This window comes from Triticum aestivum, chromosome 3B, assembly GCF_018294505.1.
Source record: "Triticum aestivum cultivar Chinese Spring chromosome 3B, IWGSC CS RefSeq v2.1, whole genome shotgun sequence".
NCBI lineage: Eukaryota > Viridiplantae > Streptophyta > Magnoliopsida > Poales > Poaceae > Triticum > Triticum aestivum.
In genome coordinates, this window is record NC_057801.1 from 205,218,715 (window position 1) to 205,239,299 (window position 20,585).

General features: G+C 44.0%; 1 protein-coding gene across 1 annotated transcript; it reads left to right on the forward strand.

Moving 5' to 3' along the window:
* Window positions 1–2,091: 2,091 nt before the first annotated feature.
* LOC123069373 (tRNase Z TRZ3, mitochondrial) lies at window positions 2,092–18,358 on the forward strand. Its single transcript, XM_044492221.1, has 16 exons — window positions 2,092–2,483; window positions 3,280–3,369; window positions 3,860–3,904; window positions 5,752–5,806; window positions 5,906–5,949; window positions 6,073–6,459; window positions 6,664–6,929; window positions 7,522–7,660; window positions 7,749–7,799; window positions 8,509–9,017; window positions 9,101–9,704; window positions 9,987–10,274; window positions 12,510–13,262; window positions 14,883–15,038; window positions 15,246–16,148; window positions 17,912–18,358. The coding sequence occupies exons 1-16, from the start codon at window positions 2,109–2,111 to the stop codon at window positions 17,945–17,947; spliced, it is 4,701 nt and encodes a 1,566-aa protein (XP_044348156.1). The 5' UTR covers window positions 2,092–2,108; the 3' UTR covers window positions 17,948–18,358.
* The last annotated feature ends 2,227 nt before the right edge of the window (window positions 18,359–20,585 follow it).

The following is a 20,585-nucleotide window of genomic DNA, read 5'->3' on the forward strand; positions in this document are numbered from 1 at the left end:
GAAATGTAAATGCAAGAGGTAAGCAGTTGCCACCTAACAGAAAATGTCAACTAGTGAATGCAAAAATATAGCATGAACACACACACGGCCCTCCTATGATTGTCGAGAACATAAACGTGGCAAGCAAGCACGTTGGTTGCACTATCAAGTAAAAAAAAGAGTACATATGGTAAATGCACTTGAAAACAAAATGTTGAAGTTGCCATATTAGCCCAAGATAGTACGATAGAAAGTCACAAAAAATCCTCCACATCACATAAACTATGTTGTGGCAGCTCACACACTGTCCTAAAAATACACCAATCAAATGCCACCTGTTCAGCGGCGCAAAAGTGCTAGGGTGAAATTGCCATGCTGAAATGCAACACATACTACAAAAAAGCAATGAAACCACATTGAATCAATAATCTGGAAACTGGCACAGTGTGTTCAGATATCACAAAGTCATTGTGGCAAACAAAAAAATTGCGTCCGCAGTACAATGAAGTTGCCACATTGTACTGACTGTAACATGGCAACAAACATGATGTGGTCAGCCAAAAAACTTGCCACATGCAAAAACATATGTATGGCATCTGACATAATTGGTACGCAAATGTGGTTGCCATATTATGCAGCCAATTTGCCACACTGTCATATCTGCAGTATGGCAACAGACAGTGTGTTCACATTCTATTTGCCACATGATTATACAATCCAAGTGGCAAACAGGCACACTTGATGTGCATATTAGTTGCCGTCCAGTGCAGCTGGCTGCTGAAACTGCATTGACTACCGATTGTGGCAACTATCACAGTGTGGTAACTATCACAAAATAATTCTGAAAAAATTAGATGTCACAATGAAAAAGCATGTTTGTGGTTACTATCATAGTAATTCAGCAAATTCAGTTGCCATATGGAAGAGCGTGTGTGTGGCAACTATCATAGTCATTCAATAAAATTAGTTGCCCCATGCGAAAGCTATATATGTGGCAACTATGACAGTCATTTTCAGCAATTTGTTGCCACAAAGGAAAACACGTTTGTGGCAACTATCACATTTGTTCAGGGAGTTAGTTGCCACACAATCATGATAGTTAATCAATTTACCAAGTTCGCCTCATACTACAGTTCCAAAACCAAACTAACTAGATCTAGGGTTCAATGGCAACTACTTCGACTTCAAATTCACCCTCAAAATCCTCCCACGAACTGACTGCAAACACAAATTCGAACCAATGCGCATTAAACAAACTGGGGGACGCCTGCCAAATCCATACGCAAGACTAGTGCGTGCCTCCGAACAGGCATAACCACACCGACGATGCCGTCGCCGCGGCGGCGACGAAACTGCCCAGTGCCACCAAAAACGGCTAGCAGACAACTTCGGCGCCGGCGGGAACGCCAACGCACCGCCGAATCACCAGAATCTCTACGAATCGATCTAGGAATCGAACAGGGAGGGAAGGGGAAAAATGCAGGAAGGGGTTGCGAGAGATGTAGCGAGCATTACCTTCAACCCGCACGCGTTCCGGCGAAGCCGCTCCGTTCCGGCGAGCACCACCGACGGCCGCGAACACCGTCGATTGTTCCGCCTCTGCCGTCACCTTCTCCCCTCGCTTCTCCTCCAGTGGTTTGAAGTGCGAGTGGGTTGTGCCAGTAACTGCGCCGCGGGTGAGTAAATGGAACCGTGAGGGAGAGGGTGGAGGGGTGTGCGACGTGTTTGACGTCAACCGCGGTTGGAGCGTGTCGTGCGGGCGCATGGCAGTTCCACCGCACGCCTCTGAGTGACAACCGCTGACCACGGGATGGCAACCAACGTGCGGACGAACTGACTCGCACACCGCACACGCGCCTCGTCTCCGTGGCGCAGAAAACCGGCCGGTTTGTTCCAAGATTCGTGCACACAGTTGCCAACGGAGATGCTTGCGTGTGGTCGGGGTGGTGAACACCCACACGTGTGGGCGTTAACATTTCCGAAAAAGAGAAGAAACATGCAAAGAATATGTCCGACCTATCGTTGTCCGCATCTGCATGTCCGATGTGCACCCCGGCTCCGGTGATCGGCTATCCGTTCTAAAACCCCCGAGACCGGGATAAAACCCGACCCAATAAAAGTCCTCCGTCATGCCGCCGCAAGTGCCTTCCTCTCTCCGCCGCCTCCTCCCTCTCTCCCAAACCCTAGCTCCGGCCCCGCTCCTCTACCTCTCGCGCCGCCTCTTCTTCTCTTCCGTTTCCGCTCCCCGGCCCCCCTTCACCCGGGCCGCCGGCATCCGCCCCCTCGTGTGCCGCGGCCAGGCCAGCCGCCATCACCTCCGCCCCGGGAGCAGCACGGCCAGGAAGGAACCCGAGGGGATGGCTAGCGGCGGCGGTGGCGGTGGCAAAGACGCGGGGGTGGCGTTCAATAAGATGCGTGCGGAGGGGAGGGACGTCAGGAAGGACAGGAGCATGGAGCTCAAGAACCGTAGGGCCAACCCCATCAGCACAACCTCCTACGTGCAGGTGTGCGAAATTATTGCCTTATATACTTCGACGGATTCAGTAGATGTGTGGGGCTTGTTTCGCCTAGATTCAGCTCGGTTTAGGTAGACATTCCTCCCCCGGTGGCGCTTTGGCATTCTGCCTAAGAAGTGGAGATGAATAATGCACATTATTGTAGCAGGGTGCAATCCCTTTCCTGCACTGTGTAGCATATACTGCTCCGTGTAAATCAAGCACAGTTGGGATACTGGCTGCATGATATAATGTCGGTGTCAGGGAACATGTAGTGCTCAACTGAGATCACTAATTTTGGCGGAATTTATACATTCCTCGTGTATATTACGAGCGTGGTATCAGTGAATTTGTTGTTGGGAGATCGTAACATGCTTGCTTTAGGAGTTTGGGGATCTGCCTTTGGTTTAAGAAACATCTTTTGTTGTCCCCAACTGGTTGTAATGGGCGATAGTAATAATCATGCAAAAATCACGATGTTCTTTTGGAGAAAACGGAGCATTTTATCTGTTTTATGCAACAAGTGTACTAATAGATTATGCCATATTTTTCCTGCCATCCCTGTAGATGGATCACTCGCCAAACTTTACACACTTGGTCTATCTGTAATTTTTAGGAACAAAGTGTTGCTGGTCTCATTCTTTTAGCCGTGTTGTTGAATGTTGTCAATTCCGCAAGGACACAATGTTAATGTTTTCAAGCTTCAACCACTAAACCATCACAACATTTGATTTAGAACTTGAAAGCAGCAACATTATCGTGTTATCTTATTAGTGATTTGACCTTTTTCATTCTTTTTGTGCAGATACTCGGTACAGGAATGGACACTCAAGATACCGCTCCTTCAATTTTACTATTCTTTGACAAACAAAGATTTATATTTAATGCTGGCGAGGTATGATCTTCTGTGTCAAGATGTCCTTGTGTCTATTTAACATGCTAAACAGCTTACACAAGAAGCTCGAATTAACTTTTACTTCCTTTTGTATTCTGAGGCTTAACAAAGGTGTATGTTTAATAATCACTGCATCCGTTGGGCATGTTGCATCGTCAAACTTTAGAAAAGTTTATGCAGTTTTAATCCTTCATCGCTAAAATGTAGTATCCTAATAGGTTAATTTTAAGTTTTATCTGTTGATAGATGCATACACTCAATGGAGTATATCAGATGCACCCTTCTTCTCTGAGCGGTACAATCATTTGTGCCTAATGTGCTTAAGTGGTTGATTGGGACGCTTAAACCCTTAGATGCATGAGCTATGGTTTCCCCACGTAGGACTGAATATGTAGGTGACTAGAATCGTGTTATTTCTTTGCTATCATTAGCAAATATAATTCTTAACTTGCTTTTGAGCTTACCACACCAATTTCTTGCAATCTAACAGGGTCTTCAGCGTTTCTGCACTGAACACAAGATAAAGTTGTCAAAGGTATGTGATGGCCTCATCAAGAGTAAAATGCATGCGCGGTCCTAATTCTTTTGCAGAAATGTCAAGTGGGTCCTAAATCTATGGAAATGCACATCGCAGTCCCAAATCTTTCATAAGTGGTTCATTGGAGGTCCTATTGACCTCTGACCCTCTTGACCGGCTGACGTGGCCCTTTGACCACCGCCATGTAGGCAGTATATTTTGCACAAAAACCCCTGCGAAGATGTATCCTCTAATGTCATGGACCTCCGGCCTCCTCCGTGCTGCTAGGCTGCCACCGCCATCTCTCCTGCCCGCTCCTCTTCCCCCGTGTTCAACGACACTCCAGCAGTTCGACGCACCTCCTCGTGCCGCCCGCTGGACAGCATCACGTCCGCCCACACCAGCGCCGGGAAGTAGTCCCCGACGCCCTCTTCCTCTGTCGGCAGCCTCTTAGATCAGACCACCCGGTAGATCACGTCTTTCACTAAACCGGTAAAACGCCCTGCTCATGTCCACCGCGACGGCGATAGATGCTCCCCTCGTTGCAAGCACCTGCAGGCTGCAGTAGCCGGCACTGCGGTGCGTACCAAACTCTAGGGCATGCCCCGACGTTCCCAGGTGTCGTGCCGCCGGCCAGGTGTGTGTGCCGAGGACCCATGCCACGCCACGTGTGCCATCCCGCCAGCCATGGGCACATGTGCGAGACCCCGAAGCCGACGTAGATCGATCAAGCTAGAAGGCGTGTAAGCTGCGACGTACGTACGTGAGCTAGCTCCCTGAAAATCCATCCACCTGCCTGCCTGCTTAAAGCCAGCTTGGTGACCTTGGTCACCAGGTTCATGTCGCGCCGCACCACGTAGCTAGCTAGTGATGTTACTGCGGAGGGAACTTGAGCACGCACCACGCAGTCAAGCTGCAGGCGGGCTCGTCTGTCTGGTCTCGGGTGTACACCAGTACACGCACACAGCCTCGCGCACCTCCTGCCGGCCATCGCTGTGACTGAACTCACCGGCACGCGAGTCCTCAATTTGGCCGTCGCTCGCCGTGGTGGCTTACCTCGCCGGAGACGATGAATGAGGAGGCCGCGGTGGGAGGATCCTGAAGAAGGGGCAGAGCTCGAATAGGGAGGAACAGGTCTCGAGAATGGTCGGCGTGACCCAGTCCCAGTGACGGAGCTGTTGTGTGCTCGGCCACCGTGCACGCAGCGACCATGGCACGGCGGGAGCGGTGCTAGCAGCTGGGCGCTCGAGCAGTGGACCCCGAGGACGACGGGCCCACTACCTCGCGGCGGCCGACACTAATTGCTCCTGCGTAAACTGGGCTAGTGCGCCATGCACGCACATCAACTTGGCAGAGCGCGGTGATCCGGCCGAGGAGCCAAAGGGAGAGGCGCCGTGCCAAGTCCCTGTCGTCTTCGCCGTTCTTCTTTCAGAGCCCGAGGTAGAGAAGGCCGGCGAAGGGAACAAGCGGGAGCAGCACTGCGAGCTCCATGCATTGATTGGTTTACTGCAGTGCCGAGTTGCATGAAGAGGGCCATGAACTTAGAAGATATGACTTCGCAGGGGGTTCTGTGCAAAATAGTGCTTACATGGCAGTGGTCAAAGCGCCACACCAGTCGGTCAACAGGGTCAGAGGTCATTAGGACCTCCCATGAACCACTTACAAAAGATTTAGGACTGCGATGTGCATTTTCATAGATTTGGGACTTACTTGACATTTCTGCAAAAGAATTAGGACCGCGCATGTATTTTACTCCCTCATCAATCATCATCAGCTTTGCAACTCCACGTGCACCCACTCTCGTTTCTTATGTCTTGATATGGGCAATGTAAATTAGTAACATGCTATATTCTGTACTTTACCAGATTGACCACATCTTTTTCACTCGCGTGTGCTCAGAAACTGCAGGGGGCCTTCCAGGTATTAAAATTTGGTCCTTTCACGCGATTGTCCATGTACTGAATTAGTAGGTTCGTTTGATGCACTGATGCTATTTTGATTTTTCTTTTCTTAATGTAGGTCTCGTGCTAACTCTTGCTGGGATGGGAGATGAGGGCATGTCGGTGAGATGGAAATAATTGTTGCTTGCATTCTTTCTAGTACTGTCTTGTTGTTGATGCTCATGTGTTCAGTTAATCTATTTTGAACAATTGATTATAATGTTATTCCTCTTAACCTTAATACAGGTGAACATATGGGGCCCTTCGGACCTTGATTTTCTAGCAGGCGCGATGAAATCTTTTATCCCAAATAGGGCAATGCTTCATACACACAGCTTTGGTGTGGAACACAGTGCATCTTCTTCACAACCTACAGAAGCTACTGTTATTATTGATGATGAAGTAGTTCGTATATCAGCAATGTTTGTCAAACCGAGGTACAACAATGAAGCGAGGAATTCAACAGATATCAACTCAAAGCCTGGTGATACTGCTATAGTCTACTCATGTGAATTGGCAGAAATTAAAGGAAAATTTGACCCTCATAAAGCTCAGGCCCTTGGTCTTGAGCGTGGGCCAAAGTATCGTGAACTTCAACTTGGGAACTCTGTGAAGACTGAAGCTGGTAGAATGGTTAGTGCTGATTGCTAAACTATTGAACTTAATTTTCTCAACATGAACTTTCACAGGCTCATGGCGTTTCCTTACTAGCACATATGTTGCTTAATGGGTCTCCATCCACTCACAACCTATCTCTGGTTGCAAAAAACATTTTCATTTTTTTGTCATATCTCATAAATTTTGTTTTTTAAGTTTCTTTGGACATTTCATTCATAGGTTCATCCAAATGAGGTTCTCAACCCACCAATTCCTGGACCAATCGTACTTCTAGTGGATTGCCCTACACAATATCACATGCATGAACTGTTTTTGCTGCAATCACTTAGCCGCTTTTATGAAGATTCTTCCTGCCAAACAGAGAATGCCAAGAAAGTAAATTGCATAATCCACTTAGGTCCATCTTCTGTGACAAACACTGTTGATTATCAGAACTGGATGAAATCTTTTGGCACCACACAGCATATCATGGCAGGGCATGAAAAGTAAGTTTCAGTTTCATTTACCTTTTTCATCTATGGTTTAATTTGTTCTCATGCATTTAAAATAAATAGATTTTACTATTTAGGTTTGAACTTCATTGATCCCACTATAAAAATCAGAAGTTAGTTATACTTAACGATAAAAGCAACGAGTTTCTCAAGGTTGAAATGTTAGATTCAGATGGTGTAGATGTGTTACATTTTTCCAATGACTGCATCTTGTGAATGTTTATTCATCCATGCTATCCTCTTGTTTATTTCTATCATAACATTCTTTTATAATTTGTTTCTATTTTGTGATTTTTTTTCTCCAAATTCCTTATGTCGTACATGACTCTTTCGGTGACTGACATCTTGTGGATGTTCATTCATCTCATGCTATCCACTTTTTGTGTTCTCTAAAATTTGTGACGTTTAGTGTCATCAACTCAGCATTAACTGCGTCTTACACTCTTATTACCTGAGTAACATTCTTGTACGGATATGTATGATCTTGAACTTTATTTTCACTCTCAGACTCAAGTAGCTAGAGATATAAATCAGTGACAGTGCCATACTTTATGGTGACGATTTCCCTCCTTTGTGACACTCGCAGTAAAAACATGGAAGTTCCTATCCTGAAAGGTAGTGCAAGGATATCTTCACGTCTTAATTTTGTATGCCCTCAGCTCTTCCCATCCTCTGGGTTTTGGCCTGTGGAACCTGCAAATGGTATTGATTTAGAGAAGAATAAGGTAAACCTCAGTGATATACGAAACAGCAGAGGTTGAATGTTGAAATACTTCCTTCGTGTTAACAGAAACCATCTTATTGTCCTTTCAGAGTACTTCATTCCAAGCCTGTGAAAGTGTGACAGCAGCAAACTTGCTGAAGGTATGTCCAAGTAGAGTCTATGTTGTATCAATGTGCTAATTACTTGATATTTGACAGTTTCTATATTCTAAGGCATCTCCAATGGTAAATAAGGCTGTCTGTAGAAGACTATAAAAACTAGTTATACAACAGGTTATCCCTTAGTGTCTTCTCTGGCAATTTAATGCTTGCGTTAATATAAAAATATGTTGTGATTAAGAATTTAGTATTAGATGGGAAAACACATGGTGAAGTGAAAACATCATGTACAATGGAAAAAATAGTGATCACTTAGGCGTGAAGGGTTTATCCCCTTGCCAAGAGAAGACAACCTTCGCTCTTTTATTTTTATCCTCGAACTCAGGCAAAAATCCTATGTGGTACCTCTAAGAGAAGGTTGGCATCACAACATTGTAGATGTCCTATTTATGGTTGTTGTTGCGATGAGATACACTAAGTTCTTGCATGCATAAAAATATTGTTCCATGTATGGATGTAATAATTGATGATCTATTACCTGGAAAGGAAAACTTGGTTGGTTAACTGCAAAATAAGTACTCCCTCCGATCCATATTAATTAACGCTGGTTTAGTACAAAGTTGTACTAACTTCATACTAAACAATCGTCACTTAATTTGGATTGGAGGGAGTACTATTTATTTTGCAGGTTCAACTTATTTTTGTTAGTGCAAAATAGGAGTATCAATGTTTGTCTTTTGTTGTCCTGCAGTTTCGTCTGCGTCCATATGCTCAACTGGGGTTGGATAGAGCTTCTATTCCAAGCTTGTTTAGTTATGAAGAAATTGTAGATGAACTTATTTCTGAGATTCCTGAGATTAAAGAAGTTCCTGAGCAGATTAGCAAGTTCTGGCAAAGTAGTGTAGACCAAAAAAATGCATTGGCACCAGCAGGGAAACATATGCTGATGGTTGAAGAGCCATGGATTAGTAAAGACTCCTGTCTTCCTGATATTTTAGATGAACAGGGGAATTCAGGTAAGTTTCAAGATGACAGTAGTTTGAGAGAAAGTGTCTGGAGAAAGCGCCCAAAGGGCAATTCAGAGACCCCCTGCTGCGTGGAGAATGCTACGAGAGAAGATATGGAAATTACGTTTTTGGGTACGGGTTCTTCCCAGCCTTCAAAATATCGTAATGTTAGTTCCATATATATTAACCTGTTTGCACGAGGAGGTATGCTTCTTGATTGTGGTGAAGGAACGTTAGGACAGCTGAAAAGGAGGTTTGTTCCAACAAGACTTCATTAGAAGATTGCAGAACACTTCATGCCAGTTATATTCATAATACTTTTTTTGTGTGTAACAGGTTTGGTGTAAGTGGTGCTGATGAAGCTGTAAAAAACTTGAGGTGCATCTGGATTTCCCATATTCACGCTGATCACCACACGGGTCTCGCTAGAGTTCTTGCCTTGAGGTCAAAATTGCTAAACGGTGTTCCTCACAAACCCTTGCTCGTGATTGGACCAAAACAACTCCTGAGATTTCTAAATGCATATTCAACACTTGAAGATCTTGATATGCAGTTCCTAGACTGCAGACAAACTTTGAAGCCTAGTGTTGAGGAACTTCTTGGTGATAATGCCACCGAATCGGCAACAACTCAACTTGAAAATACCATGTTTGCCCCTGGAAGCAGAATGGAGAACTACAACAAGAAGCCTTCAAGTCCGAAGGATACTACAGCTCTCGCTAATTTGAAAGAAGTTCTACATGAATCAGGTTTGGAGATTCTGTACAGTGTCCCTGTCGTACATTGTGCACAGGCGTTTGGAGTTGTTTTGAGAGCCAAGGAGAAGGTGAGTAGTGCTGGGAAGGCAATTCCAGGATGGAAGGTTGTATATTCAGGCGACACGCGGCCGTGCCCAGCTCTTGTAGATGCGTCCAGAGATGCCACCGTGCTGATACACGAGGTACGCTGATTTTTTATTTATTCAATTGCATATATCGACTTGAGTGCGCACAATAATTACCCATTTTTCTCCTATTTCTCTTGACCTCTGTCCGTAGTGTCGGGCATTCTTCACGTTTAATTAATGTGGACCGCTAGCAACAGCACTAAATTAGATCTTGCAGAAATTGTATAATACTGTTAACTGAGTACTGTTCTCTTCCAATTATTTTAGCATGCTAAAAGGCGTTAGGTTGTCATGTTGCCTGTCTAATAAACTGTCTTGATTCTTGTTTTGCTTCAGGCGACGTTTGAGGACAGCATGAAGGACGAAGCGATCGCGCGGAACCACAGCACAACGAAGGAAGCCATAGCAGTAGGCACATCGGCTGGAGCGTACCGCATAATCCTGACCCACTTTAGCCAGAGATATCCTAAAATCCCAGTCTTTGACGAGGAGGACATGCACAAAACCTGCATCGCTTTCGACCTCATGAGCGTAAACCTCGCCGATTTGCCCGTGCTGCCAAAGGTCCTGCCTCACCTGAAGCTCCTCTTCAAGGATGAGATGGTCGTCGAAGAGTCCGATGAGGTCCTGGAGGCCGTGGTGTAGCGAGGGAGATAGTAGTAGACACAACGATGCACATTGTATTTCTTTTCTCGCTCGGCAATTGGCATATGATTTTTAACCCGAGGATTCTCAGCTGTAGCCCTTGTAGACCTGATACATTGCCACCGACCGTGAGGTCAGATAGAATAGAATACAGTTCGGCTCTCGCTGTCATACCTTCAGTTTTTGACACGCCTTGTGCGAGTTATATGTCCTCTGAAGTACTGCAAATCTGTGATATATTAGTATTATAGTATACCAAACTTAAACTCATTATTTTTCAGAGTTATTTTCGTTCCTGACATGAAGATTTTCTTTATAGAAAGATACTACGAGTATGAGCTAGAATTGGAGTAGACTGGTTATATGCAAGTCCTCCTTTGGTTTGTAGGATTCTTGTAGGAATTTCATAGGATATGATTTTTAAAGGAAAAATTTCTATGGAGCCCTTTGGTTTGTAGGAATGGATTTCTATTCCTGTGTAGGATAAGATCCAATCCTTCACATTTTAAAGGAAAAAAAAACATTAGTCTAGACTCAATGAAAAAATTTCTATCCTATACATCAAATGACATCACTTTTTTTTATAAGAATGAAGCTGCATGTCATCCCACTTTCTATGAAGTTTCTATTCCTACAATATTCCTATCCTATCCTATGAACCAAAGAAGGCCTAAGTGTTTCCTACTGGAATATTGCCCCTGTCCTACTGGAGCGGTGTAGCATCTCATCTCAACCACGTGATATACTGAAACTTTTGGGGACACTTTCCACTTCATCTCTCCTGGCTGTGGCTGGTGCTGGTGCTTCTTCCTCCCGCGACAGAGAAGAAAGCAAAACGGTTAAAGCCTTAAAACTCCCCGGCCTGACCCGCCACTCGAAGCTTCCACACACGCCGCGTGGGTCACGCCTCCTCGCCCTCCTCCCCTCCGGCCGCACGTGCCGCCCGACCCGCAACCCCCCCTCCCCTCCTCCTCCCCCGTACACCCGGTCCACCGCCCCCTCCCAGATCTCGACCTCCCCGGTGGTGCCGCGCTGCCGTGGCGGTAGCCTCCCTCCCCTCCCGCCCTCCCTTAGGGTTTCGGTCGACGAGGGGCGCCATGGATCAGAGCCGGCGGGCGGTGGAGTCCTACTGGCGGTCGCGGATGGTGGACGGCGTCACGGCGGAGGACGACAAGGTCGCCCCCGTCTACAAGCTCGAGGAGATCTGCGAGCTGCTGCGCGCCTCCGACGCCGGCATCGTCAAGGAGGTCGCCGACTTCGTCCTCAAGCGCCTCGACAACAAGAGCCCCCTCGTCAAGCAGAAGGTCCGTTACCTATGGCCTCTGATGATTTGGGATCATGTCGTGTTGACCCGACGGGGGGACGAGGATTGGTTGCGGCGGTGACGAGGACGACGATCGTTCAGTATAGGACTGGCAGTGGACACTGTTTTAGTGTTCCTGCTGATTAGTTTCGCGGTCGTGGTTATGAATTTGTGATGCCTGGAGCATTCTGATCTGAATGTTGTAGCAGTTACAGGGATTTTCCAGTGAACACTGTTTATTAGTCAGTGTGGTTTGCAGGGAAATAGGCGATTTCAAGTGTTGAAAGAATGGATATAGAGAATTTGGGTAGTGTATACCAAGCCATAGGTATGGATGGCTACCACATGTTGCTGTACCTACTCGCGGTGAGGTGTGGCAATCAGCACTATGTCTGGCCAAAAAACTGGTTGCCGCTCCGTATGTGTTTTTTGACTAAGCATGAGTTCATGGTAGGTGGGCTTGAAGGCTAAGAACCTGTATGTAGCTACTGCCACCCATCATATATCAAGATTTCTAAAATATACTAAACTTATGAGTAGCTCCTCTCCAGGTGAACCAAATTTTGCTCAAGGATTTAGTACTGCTTTGCTGAGCGTTTGTAACCAAATTTTGCTCAAGGATGCAGTACTGCTTTGCTGAGCGTTTGTACAGAATGCTCCAGAATGTATTTATTGAATCGTATGAAATTAGGTTTTCTGTAATCCTCAACCCAAAATGTCATCTTTCAATCATGAGTGACCTGCTGTATATTTTCAGAGGAAATGCTTAGCACCTGTGGTGTAATTTTTGTAATTACATTACCTTATGTCCAAGTTCAAGGCATTAGTTTGTTTAATAATCTGATGGAGCCCTAGGCTTGAGTTTCTCCGATTCAGTAACATAATCTTTTACCTCCTTTCCTGCTTTCCAGGCTTTGCGGTTGATTAAATATGCTGTTGGAAAATCTGGCACGGATTTCAAGCGGGAAATGCAACGACACTCAGTGGCTATGCGTCAGCTTGTTCACTACAAAGGACACCCTGACCCCTTAAAAGGGGATGCCCTTAATAAGGCTGTCCGTGAAACTGCAAACGAGGCCATTGCTGCTATTTTCTCCACTGAGGATCCTAAAGCAGTTGTTGTGACAGAAGGTCTAGGCAAGCGCATACAGGGCTTTGGAAACACTAATTATGAGCCATCAAGAGATGACAAGAAGTCTTTCCTCAGCGAACTAAGTGAAGTAGTGGGCATTGGTGGTGCTTCCATTAAACAGGGTTTGAGCAACTTTGCTGCTACACATTCAATGATGCCAAATGATAATGGTGGTATGTACAAGAACCCAATTCGCAGGTCTCTGACCACAGAAACTGATAGATATGGCAGGTATGATCCAAGTGAAATCCAAGGTGAGAGCCGTGCTACATCTGGTGCTTCAAAGAATGTGAGTTCTGGTTCTTGGGGTCCAAGCCCCTCAAGTTCAGCATCAGCCAGTGATACTGAATCAAGTCAACCAGGAATTAAGACTCGTGAGGAGAGACTTTTGGAAACAATTGTTACTGCAAGCGGTGTGCGGTTGCAACCCACTCGAGATGCTCTGCAGATATTTCTAACAGAAGCCTCCAAACTGGATGCAGTTGCTTTGAGCCGTGCCCTTGAGAGCAAACTGAACTCTCCATTGTGGCAGGTGAGTTTAGGATAACCCCTTTTTGGGTCTATTTTAACCTTTGGACTTTAGATCATATAAAAATAACTGTGAATTATGTCTCTTAGCTCCTCTGACAAGTGACAGTGACGAGTGCATATTTTGGAGACAAATCAATTTATTTAGTCTTGTTTATTCTAGTTTACACATAGACACTTTGATATCAAGCAAGCATGGATTTCGAGTCGCTCGACTAGTCGCGACTAGTCGTCGACTAGTCGACGAGTCGCAGTTCCAGGGCCGACTCAGCCTCTCGACTCGACTCCTGGGATGAGTCGAGCGACTCGCGCGACTAGTCTCGACTAGTCACGACTAGTCGTGGTTTTTGGGTCGAACGACTCGAGGCATCGCTGGATCTGGAGCACTCTCCTGCCGCCATGCTGCTGCTGCTGCTGCTGTGCTGCCTCGCTGCTGCTGCTGCTTCTGCGCCCCCGCTGTAGCGCTGGCCGCCGCCGCCGCTGCTGCTGAAGCTGCAGCGGCAAGAGGAACAGGCTGGGAGGAGGAGCGGTGGCAAGAGAGCTGCTGCAGGGGAGTTGAGAGATCCATCGCTGGGAGGAGAAGTGGTGGACTGGTGGCAAGAGAGTGGCAGCAGAATGTATGGCGGCTGTGGTGAGGGAGGAGGGAGTGTGGATGGTGGATTAGGTCACGGGAGGAGTATATAGCTACTAGATGGGCTTTTGGGCCACAGGGAAGTGCATAACTAGTGGCCCATCTCTCAGTTGGCCCTGGTTACTGCTGCTGGTGGTGTGCTCCTCCCCTCCTCCCCTGGTTGCTGCTGCTGCTGTGCACTTGTGCTCCTCCCCTGACTGCCTGCTGCTTAACTCACGTCGACTCGTCGCCATGTCGACTCGTCGACCATGAGTCTAGACTAGTCACGACTAGTCTAGAGTCGCCCCCTCCGAGCGACCCATCGACTCATCGACTCGAAAACATTGCAAGCAAGGCATTAGTATATAAGAAAAATATTTGGTATCTTTGATGCATACTGATTTCATTTCTTGCCACATTTACATTGTTACCATCACTAGATATTTACATCTTGTAGATAATTAGAAGTTCAGAACTGTATGAAGTGGGGGTTTGATTTATAAAAGGACTGCTCAACATCAATAGATGTAATTAGAATTTTCCATTGTACTTACCATACTGTAGAGCAATACAGTATATTAAATATGCACATAAGCTGTACATAAGTTGCATAAAAAAGGCTTTGCCCAAGGAACGCATACAAGTATCAGTGATATTGCAGTCCATGATATGCTTGAGCATGTGTACCCAGCAGTCCTGATACTACTGTGAAGCAGCTAGCAGCAGTCTCTCAATTGTCTGGATTTGTGATGTTTAGCCTTCTTTGTCAATATATACCAACTTTTGTTGAATTAAAACGGATTTATATCTGGCAGGGGTTAGTGATAGTGAGCATTCTTTTTTTTTTGGGACGTTTGTTGATCTTATTTGAATAAATTTGGTACACCATTTATTCACATCGTTGATTCTATTGGTTAGGTCACATGGGTGTATTTTTTAGCTTGATTGATCGCAGCATTTTGATGCTTTTCGTCTTGTTCTGATAAATACTGAATATGTTTGTTTACTACTCAGGTTTGCATGAAGGCTATCTGCGTACTGGAAGCGGTTGTAAGGAAACAGGATACTGATCCTTATTCCATCGTTGCTTCATATTTCAGTGAGAACAGTGCTTGTGTTGTCAGATGTTGTGAACTGCCACAAGTTTCTCTCAGAGAAAAGGCTTCAAAAGTGAGTCAACTTACAAAGCTGAGTCTCTTAAAATAAAAAATTGTACATATTCCATCGATGAAAGAGAATTTTGAAATAATAAGTCATGCTCTGTTTTCTGTAAATCACTATCTGCAGTATGTGTATCTTTCTCTAATCTTGAATGACCAAAGCCTTTTTTGTACCAGCCATTGCCAAAGATGTAATAAGTTGTATCGATTTTCTCAGGTATTAAATCTGCTGGTTGGGGAACAACCTACCGGAAGCAAACATCTTTCAGAATCAAGAACTACACCCACTCCTGTTCAGATGCCTGATTTGATTGATACAGGGGATCAGGATGATCTGGTAACTCAGAGTTCAGCTCAAGAAAGCAGCGAGCAGATAATGGGGAACAGTAATTATGTTTCTTCAGTTGATGATTTGCTTGGTGGTGAAACTATTGGTAATACCAGTGCCACTAGCAATGGTAATGGAAGTGATCTGTTTGCAGATGTATCATTCCATGAGGAAGAGATTAAGGAGACTAATGACCTATTCTCAGGCATGACAGTAGAGGAAAAATCCTCAGCCTCCGTGCATGATAACTCTCTGATCGAGCAAGATATATTTGGCAGCAGCCCGGAGCCATTGTTCCAAGAAAGAGTTGATGATAAAGGAACTGTCAGTGATTTAATGGCTGGTTTGAACCTTAATGGCACTGCCCAAGCTCAGCCTGGACTAAAAGCAGAAACTAACAGTAATCTCAATGGTTCACAGTTCTTTGACATGAACAGTCAGAATAGCCATGTGGCAAGTGGTGCAGCACTAAATGGTATCCTTGGTCAAAGCTCCTTCTATCAACAGGTTCCTATGCAGTACAGCTTGTCACCACAAATGTTTGGTCAATCATTTGCTGGGCAGCAATTAAACTATGGTGCTATGGAAGCTCTTCTTGCTCAGCAGCAGCAGTTACTACAGAACTTGGGAAATTTCAATGCTGGACTTGGGCATCCTGCTTTCAATTCAATGAGTGTCGGAAATGCATCTGGGATGCCAGATATTTTCAATTCAAGTAATCAACCTCCACATCAAGTAGCTGTGATGAGCAACTCTAAGAAAGATGAAACTAAGGCTTTTGATTTTGTGTCGGTATGCATTTCCATCTAGTGCCTATTTGTCATGCTTCATTTCTTGCAGACATTAGTTGCTGTTTGCAGTCTGGTAAAAAAAAGCAATATTTTAGACATGGACAGTCCTCCGAGTTCCAACTCCCAAACATAGCTTTGACCACCATTTTTTATCACTAGCAATCGTACACGCGCAATGCACGTTGCTTGATTGCATGAGGAACTTATGTACCAATATATGTAGAAAAGCATATCTGTAAATTTACTCGTTAGAAGTGTTTCCCTTGCAAAAATACCTTAAGGAAAACATGCTGGACATTAGCACGCAATGAAATGATAGTCAGTAGAAATTAAATAAGCCATGTGTGAATAATTAAGCGATTATTTTATCCAACTTAAATTGTGAACAGTTAGTAAAAAATAGTAGTAGTGCATTTGCGAACCATGTTCGGCTAACATAATTAAAACATGCAAGAAAATACAGTTCTCGTGGCATGTTTTTTACCCTCAGTATCATTGATGTAGAAGAAAGTAAAATAGCTAATCTTTTCTTAAAGAAATATTGCGTAAAAAATGCACAAGACTTTTTATATTAATACAAATATAATTAGGGAGTAACTAATTATGAGTCACTAAGTACATTTAAGAAGCTATTACTATAGGAGCAATTAAGGAAGGTATATGCAAAACAGTTGGATTGGAATTTATGAAATTGGATTAAATATTTGGACGGCTTAGATAAAAAGTATCCCAATCAACTCATGTTTTTATATTGGTATACATTGATATATTGATATGGATATGGATAACATGTTTATAAAATCAAATGCAATTATCTTATGATACATCTACTCACATGATTTTCAAATGGTTTATCTAACTGTTAAGTTGAGTTGAAGTAATACATTGGACACATTCTAGGATTTTACCTTTACCCTTAGGGAGAATATTCAATATTTATTTAGTTTTTGTTGCACATTCTATCTAAGTAATAAACTTAAATTGAACATGCACGTTGTTGAGGTATTTCTTCTCTTTTTGCAATATAGTTTGAAAATTAGGATCGCAAATGTACTTGCAATTTTGGTATGTTGTTTCTGTAGCTTGTATGGATTTAATGGTATTTAGCATGCTCCAGATTGCATCATTGATTTGAGTGTTTTTATGCCTGCATTTATGTTGGTGGGATTGCAATATGGTACAGAGAGGATATGATGATGTGTCATTCTCATGTGCCTCATTTTGTATTCAGCTAGTTTCTCAGTGAACCACCTTAACATTTTACAGAATTGGAGTACTTGATTTTGCCTTGCCTATATAAATATTGAACTTTGTCCTTCAGAAGCTCGTATGCCTTGGGATATTGCAATTACAAGAGCTACAAGTGTGTGGACAGAATAATGGGAGTAAAGTAAATAAGATATTTAGTTTTATGTTGAACTGTAAGTTGCTAATGATGTGACAAGGAACATCATGGTTGAGCTAACTGCGACACTCATTTTGATTCTGTTCATAATCATAAGGGTGCTTGCAGCTTCTGCCCATGCATGTTAGCTGCATCATATTCCTTTTTTTTAAGATGGATGCTGCATCATATTCCAGTGCCCATGTTAAATGATATATACTCCACTTCGAAACCTAATACAGTAGATCATGTTAAGTTTAATCGACTAATTTGGGACCTCAGTACTTAGTGCCTGGCATTATTGCATAAGAATGTATTGTTGCCGTTCTGACACTCAAAGCATCTGCCTCTGTTGTTTAACAACTTCGCTGGTTTTTCAGGATCACCTTGCAGCAGCTCGTGGTTCAAAGAAGTAGACCCCAAGAGAAACGGCATGTTCAGAATTTTGACAAGAACAGAAATGTCAGGCTTCATGGGATTGGCGTACATATCATCGAGGATTGACTGATAGCTGCCTGGGTCACACGGCTGGTTTTGCTTAGCATGCTTCAGCAGATGTTGAAGATTCTCGCTCAAGGTTCCCAGACTGGGTATTGTGTTGTATTGTGTATTTAGAAGAAGGCTGGTTTAAGTTAAAAAATAAATTGTGAGTTCCATTTTCTTTTCCCTTTTTCCCCAATTTCTTGTCCTCCTGAAAGAGTCAGACATTGTATATTCAAATATGCTGCGGGATTTTATCTTTTGTTACTTTACAAATACATTTTTGTTCTTTTCATGGGAATTGTAAAGTTTGTTAATTTAAGAAAGGTGAAATGTTAGAAGAATAATCATATTTTTGGGGAAGGCGGGAGCTTTCTTTCATTTTTCCTTAAAAAAAGCAGGGCTATCGAGTCAGCTATTCTGTTAATCCTTTGTGCTGTTTGGCAACCTTGCATGCTGAGTCTTAATATTGTTTGTACTCTCAAAAGATATTATTCCATACTCGCATGTGGAAAGTGCATCTGCTTCCCACCCCCGTCTTGAGGACGGAGCTATATTGAGTCGAGCAGGGGCCATGACCCAGCCTTGAATCCTTGATGAAATACATGATTAACTTTTTTTAGGGTTGATTAGGAAAATAGTCTTGTGGCCCTCAAACATTCGTATTTGCAAAGGATCCTTGCCTAGGTCTGCCAGTGAGGCCACAAAACGCATTTTCAAAAATATTACAATCCCGTGGAGTAGTACAACAGAAAACAGAAACATTGCATATCCAAAATTACAAACTCAGTATTATAAGCCATGAATGTACAAAGGACGTCTTCCTCTCAAGAGGAATGTAAGCTCTGCTACAACTGAAATACACAATACCATAGTACCATTTCTACAACTACTGTTTTATTCTTCAATGGTTGTCGATGCACCAACTGCCAATACTACCGGCTGATATTATATTCTGCATCTACAACTCTTAGCTCATTTTTTGGTTCTTGGGCGGTGATAGAGTACTGCTACCGCATTCCACAAAGCAGAAACCCTTTGAGCCACTCTTGAGGCCTCCAAGAGCAGACAGACAAGTGAAGATCCACCTCACCTTCCTGATGTGTAGGATGCTCGGTTTCCCCTTCGATGAGCACTCCATCGACTATGGAGGAAGGCGTTGGGCCATGACAAGGTCTCATGGTGAAGTTCTACGGGGCCTGTTTGTATTGTTTTTCTCTCTCAAGGTCCTTAACATTGTTGCTTGCATATGTCTCGAATTTTCTCTGCCTCTCAGTGGATTCTTTCATAGGGATCATTTTCCTCGTCCGCGAGTCTCCACCCTATCAAAGAGTCTCAGTAACATGATGTTTTTATTTATTTATGATAGAGTTTGTAAATTGGATCTTCTAGAAAGATCTCAGATGTGAGTCCCCCCATTTTTTTTTGTGTGGGGAGATGTGAGTCCCTTTTTGACATATAGTATCATCCAAGATAAGAAAACACGGCAAACAAGCATGGCACTCAAGAACTCCCACGTCAAAACTTGTCACAACAAGCAAGTAGCGGAAATTGGTAATGGGCTCTGGCATCCATCGGATTGCTGATGCGGAGTTAAAACAAAGACTCAGATGAAAATTTGAAGACACGACATCTAAACTCTGGAACAGAACGGCACAACCTCACTTGCGTCCAACTTCGAAGTACTCATTGGACAGACAAAGTTAACAAAGGATAGAAACACAATAAGAATACTGCCTCAATTACTGCCGCGGTGCCAGCCCTAATCCTATGAAGTACTTGCAGTGCTGAATTCAGTTCTGACTTCAGAGGCAATAGGGTGGATCAAGCATAGGCTAAATTGTAAATACCAGCACTACTAAAGTCACAACTTCAGTGACAAGAAAAGCAAGCAAACACGGTTTAGCCATTGCCAGCCGGTGGCCAGTGAACTCGATGTATTGCTTCCCCTACCTGAAACCAAGGAAAGGATAATTACAAAGAAGATTTCATTGTGTAGTAGGAAGAGAAACTTAATTTTTTGTATGTACACTAGGAAACATGCCCGTGCGTTGCTACGGGATGGATGGGCAATGGTTGAAGAGAGGGTGGTGCACGAAGGACTTCCGCCGAGTGCGTTTTTCTCGACTTTGAAGCACATTCTTTAAGAGTTCAGTTACTAATTCAAAGGATTTTCGAAGTAAGAGCACACATGATGTTTTTGTATGACCGTATGACTTCAATGTGACATTGTGGATTAGACCGTCAGTATATAGTGACAACACACATCTCACCAGTAAATTAACCATCGTATTGATGATAAAAAAATCATACACACAACACTTATGTTGAGTTACTGATATCACACAGTAAAATTGTCGTATACTTCGCCTAGTGTCCAAGCATGTTGTGTGTGTGCTCACTGTGAAGTCCTTGTCGCATAGATGTATAACTTACTGTGTTGTCGCGATATATCCTGAATCTTGATTTTTAGCTTGGGCATCCGGCTTTGCAGCATATAGATCACATCAGTAGCCAGCGTACATCAGCGGAGGCCTATGCGCGGGTGGCTGGCCTTGCAGCGTCTCGCTTGTA

Coding starts and splice junctions, on each gene's coding strand:
- LOC123069373 (XM_044492221.1), top strand. CDS start 2,109: ATGCCGCCGCAAGTGCCTTCCTCTCTCCGCCGCCTCCTCCCTCTCTCC. Junction 2,484..3,279: donor GCACAACCTCCTACGTGCAG/GTGTGCGAAATT, acceptor CTTTTTGTGCAG/ATACTCGGTACAGGAATGGA. Junction 6,460..6,663: donor AGACTGAAGCTGGTAGAATG/GTTAGTGCTGAT, acceptor TTTCATTCATAG/GTTCATCCAAATGAGGTTCT.